This window comes from Erpetoichthys calabaricus, chromosome 5 (genome assembly GCF_900747795.2).
Source record: "Erpetoichthys calabaricus chromosome 5, fErpCal1.3, whole genome shotgun sequence".
In the NCBI taxonomy this organism is placed as follows: domain Eukaryota; kingdom Metazoa; phylum Chordata; class Cladistia; order Polypteriformes; family Polypteridae; genus Erpetoichthys; species Erpetoichthys calabaricus.
The window spans coordinates 246,193,154-246,211,910 of record NC_041398.2 but is presented as its reverse complement, the minus strand read 5'-3'; the positions used below and the strand labels follow the sequence as shown (position 1 = coordinate 246,211,910).

The window sequence follows — 18,757 nt, the reverse complement described above, 5'->3', positions numbered from 1 at the left end:
CACAGTATCTATCTATCTATCTATCTATCTATCTATGTGCTCTATAAATGCAACTTATTATTATCATAGTGCCTTTTCTTTCTTTCTTTCTTTCTTTCTTTCTTTCTTTCTTTCTTTCTTTCTTTCTTATATAATGCTTTTCATTTCTATCTATGCATATGTCTATATTAAGGATATATTTAGGAAATTAAAGAGTTAAAAAATCAGCCCGGCTTTGAGATCCATCCATCCATCCATTCTCTTCCGCTTATCCGAGGTCGGGTCGCAGGGGCAGCAGCTTGAGCAGAGATGCCCAGACTTCCCTCTCCCCGGCCACTTCTTCTAGCTCTTTCGGGAGAATCCCAAGGTGTTCCCAGGCCAGTCGAGAGACATAGTCCCTCCAACGTGTCCTGGGTCTTCCCCGGGGCCTCCTCCCGGTTAGACGTGCCCAGAACACCTCACCAGGGAGGCGTCCAGGAGGCATCCTGATCAAATGCCCGAGCCACCTCATCTGACTCGTCTCGATGCGGAGGAGCAGCGGCTCTACTCTGAGCTTCTCACCATATCTTTAAGGGAAAGCCCAGACACCCTGCGGAGGAAACTCATTTCAGCCGCTTGTATTCGCGATCTCGTTCTTTCGGTCCCTACCCATAGCTCATGACCGTAGGTGAGGGTAGGAACATAGATCGACTGGTATATTGAGAGCTTTGCCTTGCGGCTCAGCTCCTTTTTCACCACGACAGACCGATGCAGAGCCCGCATTACTGCGGATGCCGCACCGATCCGCCTGTCGATCTCACCCTCCATTCTTCCCTCACTCGTGAACAAGACCCCGAGATACTTGAACTCCTCCACTTGGGGCAGGATCTCACTACCAACCCTGAGAGGGCACTTCACCCTTCTCTGGCTGAGGACCATGGTCTCGGATTTGGAGGTGCTGATTCTCATCCCAGCCGCTTCACACTCAGCTGCGAACCGATCCAGAGAGAGCTGAAGATCACGGCCTGATGAAGCAAACAGGACATCATCATCTGCAAAAAGCAGTGACCCAATCCTGAGCCCACCAAACTGGACCCCCTCAACACCCTGGCTGCGCCTAGAAATTCTGTCCATAAAAGTTATGAACAGAATCGGTGACAAAGGACAGCCCTGGCGGAGTCCAACTCTCACTGGAAACGGGTTCGACTTACTGCCGGCAATGCGGACCAAGCTCTGGCACCGATCGTACAGGGACCGAACAGCCCTTATCAGGGGGGCCGGTACCCCATACTCTCGGAGTACCCCCCACAGGATTCCCCGAGGGACACGGTCGAATGCCTTTTCCAAGTCCACAAAACACATGTAGACTGGTTGGGCAAACTCCCATGCACCCTCCAGGACCCTGCTAAGGGTATAGAGCTGGTCCACTGTTCCGCGACCAGGACGAAAACCACACTGTTCCTCCTGAATCCGAGGCTCGACTATCCAACGGACCCTCCTCTCCAGGACCCCTGAATAGACTTTTCCAGGGAGGCTGAGGAGTGTGATCTCTCTGTAGTTGGAACACACCCTCCGGTCCCCCTTCTTAAAGAGGGGGACCACCACCCCGGTCTGCCAATCCAGAGGCACTGTCCCTGATGTCCATGCGATGTTGCAGAGTCGTGTCAACCAAGACAGTCCTACAACATCCAGAGCCTTGAGGAACTCCGGGTGTATCTCATCCACTCCCGGGGCCCTGCCACCAAGGAGTTTTTTGACCACCTCGGTGACCTCAGTCCCAGAGATGGGGGAGCCCACCTCTAAGTCCCCAGGCTCTGCTTCCTCATTGGAAGGCATGTTAGTGGGATTGAGGAGGTCTTCGAAGTACTCCCCCCACTGACCCACAACGTCCCGAGTCGAGGTCAGCAGTGCACCATCACCACCATATACAGTGTTGACACTGCACTGCTTCCCCTTCCTGAGACGCCGGATGGTGGACCAGAATCTCCTCGAAGCCGTCTGAAAGTCGTTCTCCATGGCCTCCCCAAACTCCTCCCACGCCCGAGTTTTTATCTCAGCAACCACCAAAGCCGCATTCCGCTTGGCCTGCCGGTACCTATCAGCTGCCTCCAGGGTCCCACAGGACAAAAGGGACCGGTAGGACTCCTTCAGCTTGACGGCATCCTTCACCGCCGGTGTCCACCAACGGGTTCGGGGATTGCCGCCACGACAGGCACCGACCACCTTACGGCCACAGCTCCGGTCAGCTGCCTCAACAATAGAGGCACGGAACATGGCCCATTCGGACTCAATGTCCCCCACCTCCCTCGAGATGTGGTCGAAGTTCTGCCGGAGGTGGGAGTTGAAGCTACTTCTGACAGGGGGCTCTGCCAGACGTTCCCAGCAGACCCTCACAACACGTTTGGGTCTACCACGCCTGACCGGCATCCTCCCCCACCATCGAAGCCAACTCACCACCAGGTGGAGATCAGTTGACAGCTCCGCCCCTCTCTTCACCCGAGTGTCCAAGACATGTGGCCACAAGTCCGACGACACGACCACAAAGTCGATCATCGAACTGAGGCCTAGGGTGTCCTGGTGCCAAGTGCACATATGAACACCCCTATGCTTGAACATGGTGTTCGTTATGGACAATCCGTGACGAGCACAGAAGTCCAATAACAAAACACCACTCGGGTTCAGATCAGGGGGACCATTCCTCCCAATCACACCCTTCCAGGTCTCACTGTCATTGCCCACGTGAGCATTGAAGTCTTCCAGCAGTACGAGGGAGTCCCCAGAAGGTATGCCCTCTAGCACCCCCTCCAGGGACTCCAAAAAGGGTGGGTACTCCGAACTGCTGTTCGGTGCATACGCACAAACAACAGTTAGGACCCGTCCCCCCACCCGAAGGCGAAGGGAGGCTACCCTCTCGTCTACCGGGGTAAACCCCAATGTACAGGCTCCAAGTCGGGGGGCAATAAGTATACCCACACCCGCTCTGCACCTCTCACCGGGGGCAACTCCAGAGTGGCACAAAGTCCAGCCCCTCTCAAGGAGATTGGTTCCAGAGTCCAAGCTGTGCGTCGAGGTGAGTCCAACTATATCTAGCTGGAACCTCTCAACTTCGCGCACTAGCTCAGGCTCCTTCCCCTTCAGAGAGGTGACATTCCACGTCCCAAGAGCCAGCTTCTGTAGCCGAGGTTTGGACCGCCAAGGTCCCCGCCTTCGGCCACCACCCAACTCACACTGCACCCGACCTCCTTGGCCCCTCCCATAGGTGTTGAGCCCATGGGAAGGGGGACCCACATTGCCTCTTCGGGCTGTGCCCGGCCGAGCCCCATGGGTGCAGGCCTGGCCACCAGGTGCTCGCCATCGAGCCCCACCTCCAGGCCTGGCTCCAGAGTGGGGCCCCGGTGACCCGCGTCCGGGCGAGTGAAAACGCCGTCCAAAATTGTTTTTCATCATAGGAGGTTTGTTTACGGCTTTGAGATACGAAAAGTAAACTGACTTGAGGACTGGGAAATAGGAACTGAACTCATGTCGATGTAGCTTAGAAACCACAGTACCACAGTAAATGTGCCATGTTTAGCCTTTTTCCCTTTCTTTTTCTGTACAATGATGATATTTGAACAAATAGCAAAAAAATTAAAAAATCGAAGTTTTATGTTGAAAAAATTAATAAATAAATAAAATAATTGGCAACTATTGCACTATAGAACAGGAGTCTGTCTTTTCCCAGCTTTTGAAATCCACTTCCATGAGCTGCCAGTTCGTCTTCTCACGGCAGACAAGGGTCTCGATTAAAAACAGAACATGCACTGAAAAAGTTCCAGACAAATACACTGTATCATTACTTTTCTTAACCCTATAACAAGATTAGGTTGTTTCTTCATGGAATGGATTAACCTTAAATAAAAAAGACAGGAAAAGAGAACCTCATAAATTGTTCGGAATGTGAAAACTAAACGAGAGCGACTTGTTCAGTTAATTGATGATTTCAGTCTACGAGTGTGTGTGAGTGAGTAATTGATTTGTATGATCTATGTATCTATTTATATAGTGCCTTTCATCTATCTATCTATCTATCTATCTATCTATCTATCTATCTATCTATCTATCTATCTATCATATAGTGCCTTTCGTATCAATCTGTCTATCTAGATGTAGATTTGAGAGTCATTATATAACAGAATGGTGGCCTCTTCTTTAATACTTTAAATGCCGACTGATACAGTTGTTGCAACTACGACTTAACTCGACTATATTTTGTCTAGAAATTGCCTTTTATAGTGAGTTTGCTCAATAACAAAAATTGATTTTAATCAGTAAATATGAAAGTAACACTCTGATTTGTCGTTGTCGTCAGGTACTAATGGACCTGCTGCCATTGCGGCAGTTGACGTGTTAACTTTTGCTTTACAAGCCTTTCAGTCACAGCACGTTTTTATTCTTTCTTACCCCATGACCAGTGAAGTGGATAAGTGTTATAAAAAAGGGAATTTTTTCTAAAATACCTATTTGACAGAGTGTCACATCTCATGAAAAATGTCATTAATCCCGGCTCGTACTCTGACTACTCCGCCAAATCAAAGAGAAAACCTTCTGTGCGTCTCGCCCGCGCACTCCACGTCCTGTCTGCAGGCTCAGCTCCTCGGCGCTCTCCAAAAATCCCTGTCCACATCCCGGCACTACAGCTGAAGCTCTACATCCATCTGGTTATCTTCCAAAACAACCTGGGTGGCCACCCAAGGCACTTGACATCTTGATGCACTTCAGCAGTTTTACATATACACAAACTTTGTAGAAAAATAAATTTGTCATTCATCACCACATATGTTGATCTGCGGAGTGAGGTTCCTGTGGCTCGGGCTCCTGTGCTCGTCAGGACTCCGGTTAACTCTTGTCTTGTCAGCCGGATTGCTTCTTTCTTTCTTTCTTTCTTTTTTTCTTTCTTTCTTTCTTTCTTCTGTCCAACAAAATTCACTTGATTTACTTTGCTGAAGTTTTTTGGCACCATCCAAAAATATAATTGTTATTGCAATTTTTTTTTTAATAACATGAGGAGATGCTGCCTCACAATAAGGACATCACTGATCATGTCCCGGGTCCTGCATGCATGGAAATTACAAGTTCACCTTGTGCTTGCGTGGGTTTCCTCCCACACTCCAATGACATGCTGGTTAGGTGGACTGGTGTCGCTCAATTGACTTCAGTGTGTGTGTTCACCCTGTCCGGGGATTTGTTCCTGTCTTGAGCCCTGTGATTTTTTTGGAAAGTCTCTGGTGACCCTACTCAGAATTAAGTGGGCTTAGGAAATGGTAGGGTACACTTTTTCACACTCTTTTTTTGTTTAACACAAAGACACACATCCTATTGAGCTTGTCTCTGCCTTGCTTCTGAAGTTGTTTACCCTCTAATTGAAAATTCGGTATAGGAAATTAATAGATGAATGCTTTTTGATTTATTTCTTTGTACAGGGCAAACAATTTACAGCATAATGGCTTGTAGATCCATCAATCCATTATGAAACCACACTTAATCAAGTTGCAGATTGTAGGTTAGAAAGGCACTATATACTAGATACTGTAGATAGATAGATAGATAGATAGATAGATAGATAGATAGATAGATAGATAGATAGATAGATAGATAGATAGATAGATAGATAGATAGATAGATAGATATGAAAAGCACTATATAATAAATATATAGATACACAGATACGAAAGGCACTATATAATGGATAGATAGATAGATAGATAGATAGATAGATAGATAGATAGATAGATAGATAGATAGATATGAAAGGCACTATATAATAGACAGATAGATATGAAAAGCACTATATAATAAATATACAGATAGATATGAAAGGCACTATAAGATAGATAGATAGATAGATAGATAGATAGATAGATAGATAGATAGATAGATAGATAGATAGATAGATAGATAGATGAAAGGCATTTTGCAGAACCTCAATACATAAATAAATAAAATTATATAATTTTATAACAACCCTGTCCCAAATACACAATGCAATGCAAATGTTGGTTATGTACCATCTGTTGGAATGAAAAATCCAATGTACTTTATTACTACAAATGGTAGTGATGTACCATCTGTTGAAATGAAAAACGCAATGTACTTTATTACTGCAAATGTTAGTGATGTGCCAACTGTTGGAATGAAAAAAAGCAATGTACTTTATTACTACAAATGGTAGTGATGTGCCATCTGTTGGAATGAAAAATGCAATATACTTTATTACTGCAAATGTTACTGATGTGCCATCTGTTGAAATGAAAAATGCAATGTACTTTATTACTACAAATGGTAGTGATGTGCCAACTGTTGGAATGAAAAATGCAATGCATGTCATTGCTACAAATGTTTTGTGGTGCACCATCTGTTGGAGTGAAACATAAAATGCATTGCATTATAACAAAAGTTTGTGTGATGTGCCATCTGTTGGAATGAAACGTTCAATGCATTTTATTGCTACAAATGTTTGTTTAGTAGCATCTGTTGAAATGAAAAAATACATGCACAAGTGTAATTTATTTTGTTAATACAAATCTGTTGGAATGAAAAATGCAATGCAGTATCTATCTATCTATCTATCTATTTCATTATTTACATACATTAGAAAACATTCCGATAGATGGTGCACTGCCACCATTGAATATGCTGAGGTCTTCATTAGTTACTTAGTTTTATTTCTCTTCATTGTGGGCCCTGGCAGGTGTTTATTGTCTGCTTTACATTGTTGATCTGTTAAATAAAGAACAGTTTGCTTTCTAATAGTTGATGTTACTGAAATAGAAATGATCAATAAAGGCAACAGCATATAGTTTGGTAACTGTGATGATTCTTTCAAGCAACAAATTAAAGAATTACAAAATCTGACTAAAAGGAAGTTGCACTTTTATTAACACCACAGCAGACGAGACTAATTAACTTCTTCATCAAAACCTGAAAACTTGCCAGATGGCTTATGTTCCAGAATCTGATCTGCCACACAATCCACTTCAAACATTGAGGCGAAGTAAAAAAAAAACGTCTGTGCGCTCAGCAAAGTCACAAAAAGCCTGTCGCCCTTTATTGGCATAAAGTGTCAACTGGACTGGGATCAGCCTACATTTTAACACGGTAAACTTGGCATTGCAGTTATATACCAGATGAGCTATGATTAAAGCACACTTAGCACTTTTGTTACCTGGTATGTGACTCCGGCAAGTGTAGTAGAACTCAGAGCAGTAATCCTGGCACAGCAGGGGCAGCACGGGCTCCCGGTCAGACGAGTCCTCCTGATCAGCAGAATGAAACAAGCCCTGGGCATGTGGCGAGCAGCGGGAACACTTGATCTCCTCTAGCAGCTTTGCACATTCTGTGTTGTTGGAAACTGAAAATATCTGGAAGCCACAAAACCAAAAACATGTAAACAAACAACACCAATAAAATGGGAGACTTGTTAAAAGAAAAGGAAGAGAGTGCTGGTGATTTTTAACAAAATCATTCCTACATCCTTAAGCAAGAAAGAAAGGGAGGGCAGCACATTGGACTGAAACAGAAGAAGCACAATTGTCTATCATATAGTGCCTTTGACATCTGTCCATCTTGAGCATGGGAAATGTGCAATATAAATAAATTATTATTATTATGTAATGCCCTTCATTTCTATCTATCTATCTATCTATCTATCTATCTATCTATCTATCTATCTATCTATCTATCTATCTATCATGCCTTTCATATCTTTCTAAATTTCTTACATAGTGCCTTGCACATTTAAACTTATTATACAGCACCTTTCATTTCTATCTATCTGAGCAGCATGCATGTCATAGTTATTTACCATTAACGTCTTTTCAATCTGCTCTACAGCATTTCATGCCATTCTGTCAAACTGTATATTTCACTTCAGTGAATCTTAGAGTCTTGCATATCTATCTTTTATGTAGTGCCTTTCATTATCTATCTATCTTTATATTATATATATATATATATATATATATATATATATATATATATATATATATATATATAAAATACATAGTGCCTTACTTACGTACCTGTTTTTCTGTTATCCATATATAAGCCAGTGCCTTTCAAATCTCTATCAATCTGATTGTCCTCCATGTTTATATATATGTAGTGTTCTTTATATTAATCTACTATTATATAGTGCCTTTCAGATCTATCTGTCGTATTGTGTATTTCATATCTGTACATAAAAGGTGATCTCTAATGTGAAGGATTGCTAAGTGATGTATAGAGGGACTTACATGTAGACTTTATTGCACTTGAATGTTGTATCTTTTTGGAATGAAAATGGCCGTTCCAGTGCCAGCACTGTCAGCTGTAGTCACCTCTTTCTTTTTTCTAAGTGTATTCAGAGATGGGAGTAGATCACATTAAGCTGATATGCTATATAGCGCCTTTTTAATGGTGAGAACTATTCTACAGTACCTTACAGATACAGCATACTTGGTTCTTTACTCCACCAACCAGAACACTAACTGGCTCGTCGAGGTGACACATGGAGTACTGGTGACATTATGGTTTACAGCGCCATGCCTTATCCAGTAGACCTCCACAGTGCACACTCTACAAAGCTGTGCAGGTCACCAAATATCAAGGTGTTTAATAGATAAACGTGACCATCAGCAGCTCTGGCCGGCCAGCGGCAGATCCTGCCGGCATTTCTGATTGCCCTCCTGTTACATAAAGCAGAGGGCCAAGGAGAACTATGTGGGAAGTGAAACGTTGCATCACTGCTTGGCCTGCTTGTGTAAATACTGACAAGGAAGGAAGCCATTAAGCTCCAGTTTTCAGACTTTTCAATGTCAAAATGCATCAGTAAAATCCACCCCAAATGTTTTTCCACTCTTTGCGTGCTTTTGATTATTACAAGATCTCAACCTTGACCCTTTCTCTCTCTGAAGACTCGCTTGCTCCACTTGTGTAGCACATTCTTTTCATATACTCTCGACTGTTTAAGTGATGCATTCCTTCAACTGAGGTTTCAGCGTCACTTTACAGAATATTTAATACACTGGCACCGACAAAATGGAAAAAAAAAGGCTGAACATGGACAGCAGATGCAGAGTTGTTAAATAAACCATCATCTCAATGTACGGGGTCGACACGAGAAGCTTTTCCCTGATATGATATAAGCGGGGCTTTGTCAAATGATGAGGAGGCTCAGACGTTTTCATTTAATGTCGCTGTTGGCAAAGACACTTTCAACGTTTCTTTGCCCAGTTCAGTTAACATCAAATGCTTTAACCCAATAATGGACATAGAAAATAAAGTAAAATTTCACTGAAATGAGTGGACATTGAATATGGAATATTTATGGTCTTCTGCACCAGCACTATCGGACTCACCCGCGGTGAGGCTGAAGGCTCAGTCACCTCCTTCAGCCAACATTTGCTCGACTGACTACTTGATTGCCCTTCTTTTCAGAGTCAATGCTCTTAATGCTTGATGCCAAATGGGGACTGGGTCGACAGTGTGGGTGTGATGGCGCACCACCTCCATTTGACCAAGTCTGTCCGTCCACACAGTCAGACACCTCCTAAGAAATGTCTGTTTGAGAAAACAACTGTCTACTGGGCAGGACTCGTCAACCAATTGTGCAAAGTACTAATGCAGCTTAGGCCCAATAAGACTGCTAAGATTATACCTTCCAAACCGAAGGACCCTATCCCTCCCCTGGCAACTTGTACTTCAGCTGTGACAGGTGGGCGGTGAGCCGTACTGACACCACCGTCTCCATTCCTAGCAATAAGAGCATTGACAGGTGGCAGTCTTCAAGGACAAACACTTCAGTCTCCCAGTGCATGCCATGCATGAAAAATCTCTAGGGATCTTTGCCATTCATCCCAAGTGTCCATCAATCAGCAAGGAAGAATTTCACTTTTTCAGTTTCCCAAAGTTGCTTATGAAGCACTTTAATCTTGACCCACAAGGCAAAAGTACAGCCAGTATCTGTGACTATATCACCAGTCACTTCTCACATCAAAATGCTAACAACTAAGAGGGATAGCTGCCCAGTTAAGTTGATATCAAATGATTGAACCCAAAAATGAATAGAAGTGAGTGAACATTGAATTAGAAACATGTAAGAGTGCTATGCTAATGGACAAGCCCACAATGAGGCCAAAGGCTCAAATCACCTCTGCATTTCAGAGGCAGTGCTCTATATGTCCTATTGGGTTGACAGTGTGGATGTGATGACGCAGTTTGTCCATTCACACAGTGAGGCACCTAAGAAAAGAATGGACAAGTCCTGGCTGATCGAAAACAGCACTCTGTACTGGGCTGGAGCGTCAATCACCTGTGTGGAGTAATAATGCAAGTTAGGCCTTGGGGACAAATAAAGTTAAATCTATCTATCTATCTATCTATCTATCTGTCTGTCTGTCTGTCTGTCTGTCTGTCTGTCTTGATAGATGTAAAAAGCACTATATATAGATCGATAGATGTGAAAGGCACTATATGATCAATAGATAGATAGATAGATGTGTAAGGCACTATATGATGATAGATAGATATGAAAGGTACTATATAATAGATAGATAGATAGATAGATAGATAGATAGATAGATAGATAGATAGATAGATAGATAGATAGATAGATAGATGTGTAAGGCACTATATGATGATAGATAGATATGAAAGGTACTATATAATAGATAGATAGATAGATAGATAGATAGATAGATAGATAGATAGATAGATAGATAGATAGATAGATAATGTGAAAGGCACTATATAATAGATAGATAGATAGATAGATAGATAGATAGATAGATAGATAGATAGATAGATAGATAGATAGATAATGTGAAAGGCACTATATAATAGATAGATAGATAGATAGATAGATAGATAGATAGATAGATAGATAGATAGATAGATAGATAGATAGATAGATAGATAGATAGATGTGTAAGGCACTATATGATGATAGATAGATATGAAAGGTACTATATAATAGATAGATAGATAGATAGATAGATAGATAGATAGATAGATAGATAGATAGATAGATAGATAGATAGATGTGAAAGGCACTATATAATGATAGATAGATATGAAAGGTACTATATAATAGATAGATAGATAGATAGATAGATAGATAGATAGATAGATAAAAGGCATTTTGCAGAACCTCAATACATAAATAAATAAAATTTTATAACAACCCTGTCCCAAATACACAATGCAATGCAAATGTTGGTTATGTACCATCTGTTGGAATGAAAATGCAATGTACTTTATTACTACAAATATTAGTGATGTACCATCTGTTGGAATGAAAAATGATAGATAGATAGATAGATAGATAGATAGATAGATAGATAGATAGATAGATAGATAGATAGATAATGTGAAAGGCACTATATAATAGATAGATAGATAGATAGATAGATAGATAGATAGATAGATAGATAGATAGATAATGTGAAAGGCACTATATAATAGATAGATAGATAGATAGATAGATAATGTGAAAGGCACTATATAATAGATAGATAGATAGATAGATAGATAGATAGATAGATAGATAGATAGATAGATAGATAGATAATGTGAAAGGCACTATATAATAGATAGATAGATAGATAGATAGATAGATAGATAGATAGATAGATAGATAGATAGATAGATAGATAGATAGATAGATAGATAGATAGATGTGAAAGGCGCTATAAGATAGGAGATGCACTTTTATTGGATGCTCCTGGCGTAGTCCCAGGCTGTACACAGCAGGCCTTTGTTCCAAATGCATTTTATTTTTTCCCATCTTTTATTTGAATTCCTATTCCTTTCGCTCTTCCCCTCATTTCTGTCTTGTATCTCTGCCTGGTGTTGCTCAGGTGTGGCTCACAGCCTTAATCCCTATCACGCCATCCTGTGGTGCCCTCCACTGTTGATGCCCACTCTCTCGCTGCTGTGTTCCACTAAAGCTGACAGACTAAATGCAGACTTGTGTGCTCCTTACACTCCGCCAACTAGGAGGGTCTATATTTTCACTTTTGTTATCCAAATCCAACTTTAAGTCTGGTGACAAAGAAAAGCTCTTTATGAAAGACAGTTCTCCACACAGGTTGGGGATCGTGTTTTGGTCCCATCAAAACTAAACAAAGGAGGGGGATTACAAGCAGGATTCAATAAATGATCTGAAATGCAATGCAATCTTCTCCCCATTGAAGGTCCTGGCTGCGTGAGCCCAGCAGTCTGGTTGCACATTCTGCACTGTGTGAGGTCTGCTGTGTAAACAGCCCTGTGCAGACAGATAGAGCCATCATTCTGGCTTTGGGATCAACAAACCAACAGTCTGTCCAAGTCAATTAAACCTGCTGCTGGCCAAACCTGGAGAGCTGGCCTTCTGCAGTAAGTCGGCTCTTACAAGGGCCTGCTTTTTCTTCATTGAAAATTTCAAAAAGGGACATTTGGACATTTTTCCTCTCCCACGCACAATGGATTACGGAAAATCATTTAGGTTTAACCAAACTCCACCTTAAATCCAGGCAGGTATGACATGGGCTAAAAATTAAATATCATAACATTCTAGTAGCTGTGTTGCTGCTGTGGGCTAATTAAAGCCATCTGCAGCACACGTTTCATATTCTACTGTAACAAAATCAGACACATAGACTTGGAATAGGATCAAGATTAATGGGGCGTCGCTAAAAAGAGTAACAGGCCTGCCCGGGTTTGGAGAACATGTTTTATCTGACGTTACACTGCGTTTCATGGCACTGGGGTGTCACCACCCAGAAATGCCACTCACCGACGGGACAAGCAGAGGTGCAGAAAGCCCACAGCAGACACAATCCCTGGCATCTACCTAATATACAGTGCCTTTCGTAGCTGTTTATCAATATATCATATAGTGCCTTTATTATACGGCCATTAATGTCATGTGTACAGAATGCAGTGAAGTCCTTACTTACATTCACGTCAACGCGTGTCAAATCCAGCACTCTCTCCGTCTATCTGTTCATTGTGAATCTGTGCCTTTCATATCCATCCATCCATCCATTATCCAACTTGCTATATCCTAACTACAGGGTCACGGGGGTCTGCTGTAGCCAATCCCAGCCAACACAGGATGCAAGGCAGGAACAAATCCCGGGCGGGGTGCACACACACACACGCACACACACCCACACACCAAGCACACACCAGGGACAATTTAGGATCACCAATGCAGCTAACCTGCATGTCTTTGGACTGTGGGAGAAAACCCACGCAGACATGGGGAGAACATGCAAACTCCACACAGGGAGGACCCGGGAAGCGAACCCAGACGGTTCTCCTTACTATGAGGCAGCAGTGCTACCCACTGCGCCACCATGCCGTCACATGTACATGCAATGCATTTCTTCTACTCTCTGTCTCTCTCATATATATATATATAATACATTTTATTTATTTGTAAGTGCCTTTCTAAACACTCAAGGACACCGAACAATAGATAAAACACAGATTACAAAGAAAAGTAAAATACAAAAGTTAAAATCAGAAAGAGCAATTGTAATCAAAGAGAAAAAGCCGTCTTAAACAAATCAGTTTTAAGTTTAGATTTGAAAAGTGAGAATGATTCAATATTTCTAAGCTCAGATGGTAGTGAGCTCCAGAGCTGGGGAGCAGAGCAACTGAATGGTGGTAAGACGGACGAAGGGGACAGTCAAGTGGATGGAGGAAGAGGATCTAAGGGTACGGGAGGGAATGGCAACATGGAGGAGGTCAGACAGATACGGAGGGGCGAGGTTGTGAAGAGCCTTAAAAGTTAACAGAAGAATTTTGAATTGAATGTGGAACTAAACTGGAAGCCAATGAAGCTGATATGGTGAATTGAGGGGGTTCTAGTAATGATGAGGGAAGGCAACTGAATTCTGGACCAGTTGAAGCTTATACAGAGATTTGGGAACAAGACCAAAGAAAAGGGAATTGCAATAATCGAGACGAGAAGTGACAAGGCTATGAACGAGGACAGCAGTGGTGTGGAGAGTGACGGAGGGGTGAATACGATTAATGTTACACAAGTAGAAATATACAGACCGATATATATATATATATATATATATATATATATATATATATATATATATATATATATATATATATATATATATCTATTATATAAAAAAATCTTGGGTCAAGATGTGATCATCTCGGAGAGACACTTTGAAGTCCCGTGAGACTTCTTGCATGTCACGCCCTACTTCTCTCGGAGACACTTTAACGTCCCACGAGACAAGGAAGCGAGACAAAAGGACAGCTGCTGTACAGGCTTTTAAATGATCGTTGTGTAGCACAGATCACACGAAGCAAGTAGGGGGGAAAGCCCCCTAATATATATATATATATTGTGGCAGGTGGCCTGGTGTGGTCATCAGCCGCCTGCCTATTTAAGGAGACGCCTCCCTTCAATCAAGGCTGCAGTCGGGTGAGGAGGTTGACGAGGTCAGAGAGGAGGCGGCAAGGAGAGGCCTGGAGAGACAAAGAGTGAAGAGAAAGAGAAAGAGAGGTGGCTAAGTGAAGCCTGGACTTTTCGGAGACTGTTGGGGTTTGTGTGGCGGTGCACTTAAGACTTTGTATATAATATAGTGTAAATAAACGTGTGGTGATGGCTGTAAATGTGTCTGCCTGTCTGTGTCTGGGCCGCCCTATTTCACTATATATATATATATATATATATATATATATATATATATATATATATATATATATATTGTGGCGGCAGCTGGGGGTGGTACCCAGCCAGGACACCTGGAAGGACTGGAAGAGGGACTAAGCCTCGTCCGGACCACAAGAGGGCAACCGCCCTGGTTGGTATGGGGACCACGGGATCCAGATGCATAAATCTGTGCGTATGCCAGCTTCCATGTTCTTCCGCTCCATAAATCCCGTTCAGTGTGAAAAATAACACTCGTGCACGCGCCTGCTGTCCTGCCTCAACTCCTCCCAGAATTACGCCTCTTTGAATATGCAAATCAATATAAATAGCCCTTAAGCTCAATGTTCTGTGAAAAGGCAATGGCAAAAGCACGGGGGAAATAGAATTTCAGCAAATACCAAGGGGAGGCAAAGAAAAACGTGCTATTTGTTGGTTTAAACAGCAATATAAACAACAAAAGAAAGTTGATCGAGTGACATAGCGTGTCGGAGAAACTCGAAAGCTCAAGTTCACAAAGTCACACAGTGCCCGAAATAAACAAGAAGTTATCAGATATCAAAGTCGACGTGAAAAGGCGAGTCGTAGCCCACCGTCTGAGTGTCATATGAAAGCTTATTAGGGTACAGTGAAAAAAAAATAGGCACACAGTGGGGAAAAAGCACGAAATGTCAACTTTAATCTCGAAATTTTCACTTTAATCATATAGTTTATTTTGTCATTAAAGTAGAACATCATAAACTTCATCTTAAAATCATTTAATTTACTAGTTTCTCAAATCCCATCGTAACTAAAGTAGCATGTTAAATGCTTTGCTTTGTATTTGATCTTCTATGTGCTCTGTGTGTGTGAATCACTACGTGCTTCTTAAACGGGCTTTCTCTACCTCCAAGAGGACACAGAATCCATGACATTCGTGGTATTACAGCTCTCTGAATAATTAAAATACTGAGATGTATACGTGATATCTTTTGGGAACACGGTGGCGCAGTGAGAGAGATTGCTCCTGCCTCCCACAAGATGCTTGCTGCGCTGTGCGCGACCTGAAATATTTTATTACAGCAGTACTGTCTTTTTCAAACGTACTGACCTCCAATTCCTGTCCTTACTTTTCTTTCTCCAAATACCCAATTGCCACACAATCAGCTCTGTAATAGACGTGAAGCCATCTGTAAGCTGAGAACGGCGATTCTTCAAAACTTTTAAGGAACACTGAAATATCTCCATAGTACGTGTTTAATTATTCTATCCGTCTATCCTTTCAGTGTCGCGTCAGCACCAGCAAGAATACAACGCAAGGCAGGAACAATCTGTGAACGGAGCGCCAGCTCCTCACACCATGTCCTCACATGTTTAATTATTAACAATATAGATTATTTAACATGAAGTTAAAGTTTTATCTGTATAATATAATAAACATATGGGTGCTCCGGTTTCCTCACACAGTCCAAAGACATGCACGTTAGGTGGATTGGCAATTCTAAATTGGCCCTAGTGTGTGCTTGGTGTGTGGGTGTGTTTGTGTGTGTCCTGTGGTGGGTTGGCACCCTGCCCAGGATTGGTTCCTGCCTTGTGCCCTGTGTTGGCTGGGATTGGCTCCAGCAGACCCCCGTGATCCTGTGTTCGGATTCAGCGGGTTGGAAAATGGACGGATGGATAATAAACATATTTTGCTGCATTTCATCTTAAAAATGATATCGTCATCATATGTAAATACGTGCTTTATAAAGTGGCTCAGGTTGTGTAATATTATAACTGTAGTGCCAGTTTACAGTGAGGTGATTGTACTTATAAGTACTAACAGCTCTACAAGCAGCACTTGATGGACTAATTGAGTGCGTTTAGAGTTCTTGGGATGAAACTGTTTGTGAACCGCGAGGTCCGTACAGGAAAGGCTCTAAAGCGTTTGCTGTATGGGAGCAGTTCAAATAGACAGCATGGCTGAGGCAGCGTGTGCTTGATGCTGTATCCTGATAACTCTCTTTCCAATAGGCTGCTGCTGTGATTCACACTCAGATACAGTGATTTAAATACTCCGAGTGGTGCAGTGAGAGGAATATGGAAAAAGATGATCCGATATGGCAACACCTAATGGGAGCAGCTGAAAGAAGAAGAAGAAGACGGTGCAGTGAGAGTGACAACGCTAAAGCAGTTATGGTATTTGAAATAGTTTGACCATTCTGTGGACCATTATCTTGTTACAGGTTAATTACAGTCAGATGCCATAAACTGATAAACAATATGCGGTTAATTTCAGTGTATATGATAAAGCCGCGTCAGGGATGTGGATCTAAAAAAGAAAGCGAAACCAAACAAGAACAGTAGCACTGCTTTGACGCTGGGTGCCGCCAGTCTGCAAAACCGAGCGGAGAACTTGCGTGCCAGGGTTAGAGCTACCGTGGAAATGTGCGCGGCTTTACACCAAGTTTACGTTTTATACATCGCGATTTGAGCGTGGAAACGGGCTTACGCAACATTTTTGTGCGTACGCACCGTTTATACATGAGGCCCCTGGAGCTCATCCGGGTGAATATAAAAGGGGCCCCCTCCCTCCTTTCAGAAGCTGGAGTCAGGTGGAAGAGGACAGAGCTAGGAGGAGAGGAGTGGATGCGGTGAAGGAAGGCAAGAGAGGCATTGTGAGAGGCCTGGACTTGAGGGTGCATGGTGCAGGGGCACTGGGTTGTGTGCGGGACATAGTAAATAGCAAATATGTATAATAAACGTGTGGTGTTTTGAACCATCGGCGTCTGCCTGTCTGTCCAGATCTGGGAGGAGATCCCCCGATCACCAGAGAAGACCCTCAGCACCTGCTGATGTCTATGAATCGGAGACTTCAAGCAGTCATTGCATGCAAGGGGGATATGCAGCAAAGAACTAAATATGACGACGGCTTTTGGTGCTCTAAAATGGTGGATCGTGTAGAAAAAGAGTTGTGTGACAGAAATGTCTGCAAATCACCTTCAATGAAAGTCTGGAGTGTGCACTTCAATCACAAGGTCTGAAGTGTTTGATTTGTAATTTTAAAAAGTGGAGCAGAGGGGGATATCAAGAAAAGATGTCTCACTGTCCCCAACATCACGGAGGGCCCTGTTGATATTTGTACTGTATATGCATGCTGTGTCTTTTAGACCCCTATCTCTCTAATAGTGCCTTTCACATATGATACACAGTGCATTTCTATTATCTATAGTATCTCATAAATGTATGTATTCTATAATGCCCTTTACATCTATCTGTTATATAATGTATTTCACAGTTATACTGTTCCTTTTTTCTCTCTTTTTGTCTCTCAGAGTGGGAATTTTTGCTTTGGAACACCAGAGTGGAACTCCCTCTAGTGGCTCCTGGTGTCTCTGCCCTCATTGAGCCGTCAGTAAGTCTTTGACTGGCACTCCTCCAGCACACCTGCCTCATTGTCCATTCCTTGCTAAGGTGCAACAGGACTTTTCTACTACAGATCAGGGACCACTTGCCACTCTTCGATGGAGATCTGATCTCCTGCTGATGCTCCCTGGACTGGCCTTTAAACAGAATTCCTCGTTTAGCGCACCCAGCTGGTAAACCCGTCCTGCCACCTGTCCGTCAGAAGGTTTTGAGTTTCCAGGGCCAGCCCTTTGAGGTCCTAATGCCTGATGGTCTGTCACTCCCCGCCACCTCCTGGCTGCCAGTTTTGTGCATTGGTGTCCCTGTCTATTGCTCTTCCAGGGTACAAAGCCTGCTGGGGTCAATGGGTCCTGTGATTTTCCATTATGGTATGCTGGGAGTCTGGTGAAAGTCAAAATGTGGACTGTCTCCTGCAGCATGCCACGTCACTTGGGTTCTTGTCTCAAGCCAGTTAGAACACTTTACACTCTCTATCTATCTATCTATCTATCTATCTATCTATCTATCTATCTATCTATCTATCTATCTATCTATCTATCTATCTATCTATCTATCTATCTGTTAAAGTGCCATTCCTATCTGACTGTCTATTCATGTATCTACACTGGGTCAGTTTATTGTTGTCAATCAACCTGACAGCCTGGAAACAAGAGCCCCCACAAGGTAACCCACATTAACCAGGGGAAAGTATGCAAACTCCACAAGCCTCCCCGGCTAGGGTCCAAAATGCTGTGG

The 18,757-nt window shown here is 42.7% G+C and overlaps 1 protein-coding gene across 1 annotated transcript in view; it reads right to left on the bottom strand.

The window, feature by feature from the left end:
* Window positions 1–18,757, bottom strand: part of hhip (hedgehog interacting protein) — a 206,521-nt gene that overhangs the window by 178,048 nt on the left and 9,716 nt on the right. Inside the window, exon 2 of the mRNA XM_028802729.2 lies at window positions 7,160–7,355. Within this exon, the coding sequence (XP_028658562.2) occupies window positions 7,160–7,355 (196 nt within the window). The remainder of the gene's footprint in view (window positions 1–7,159; window positions 7,356–18,757) is intronic.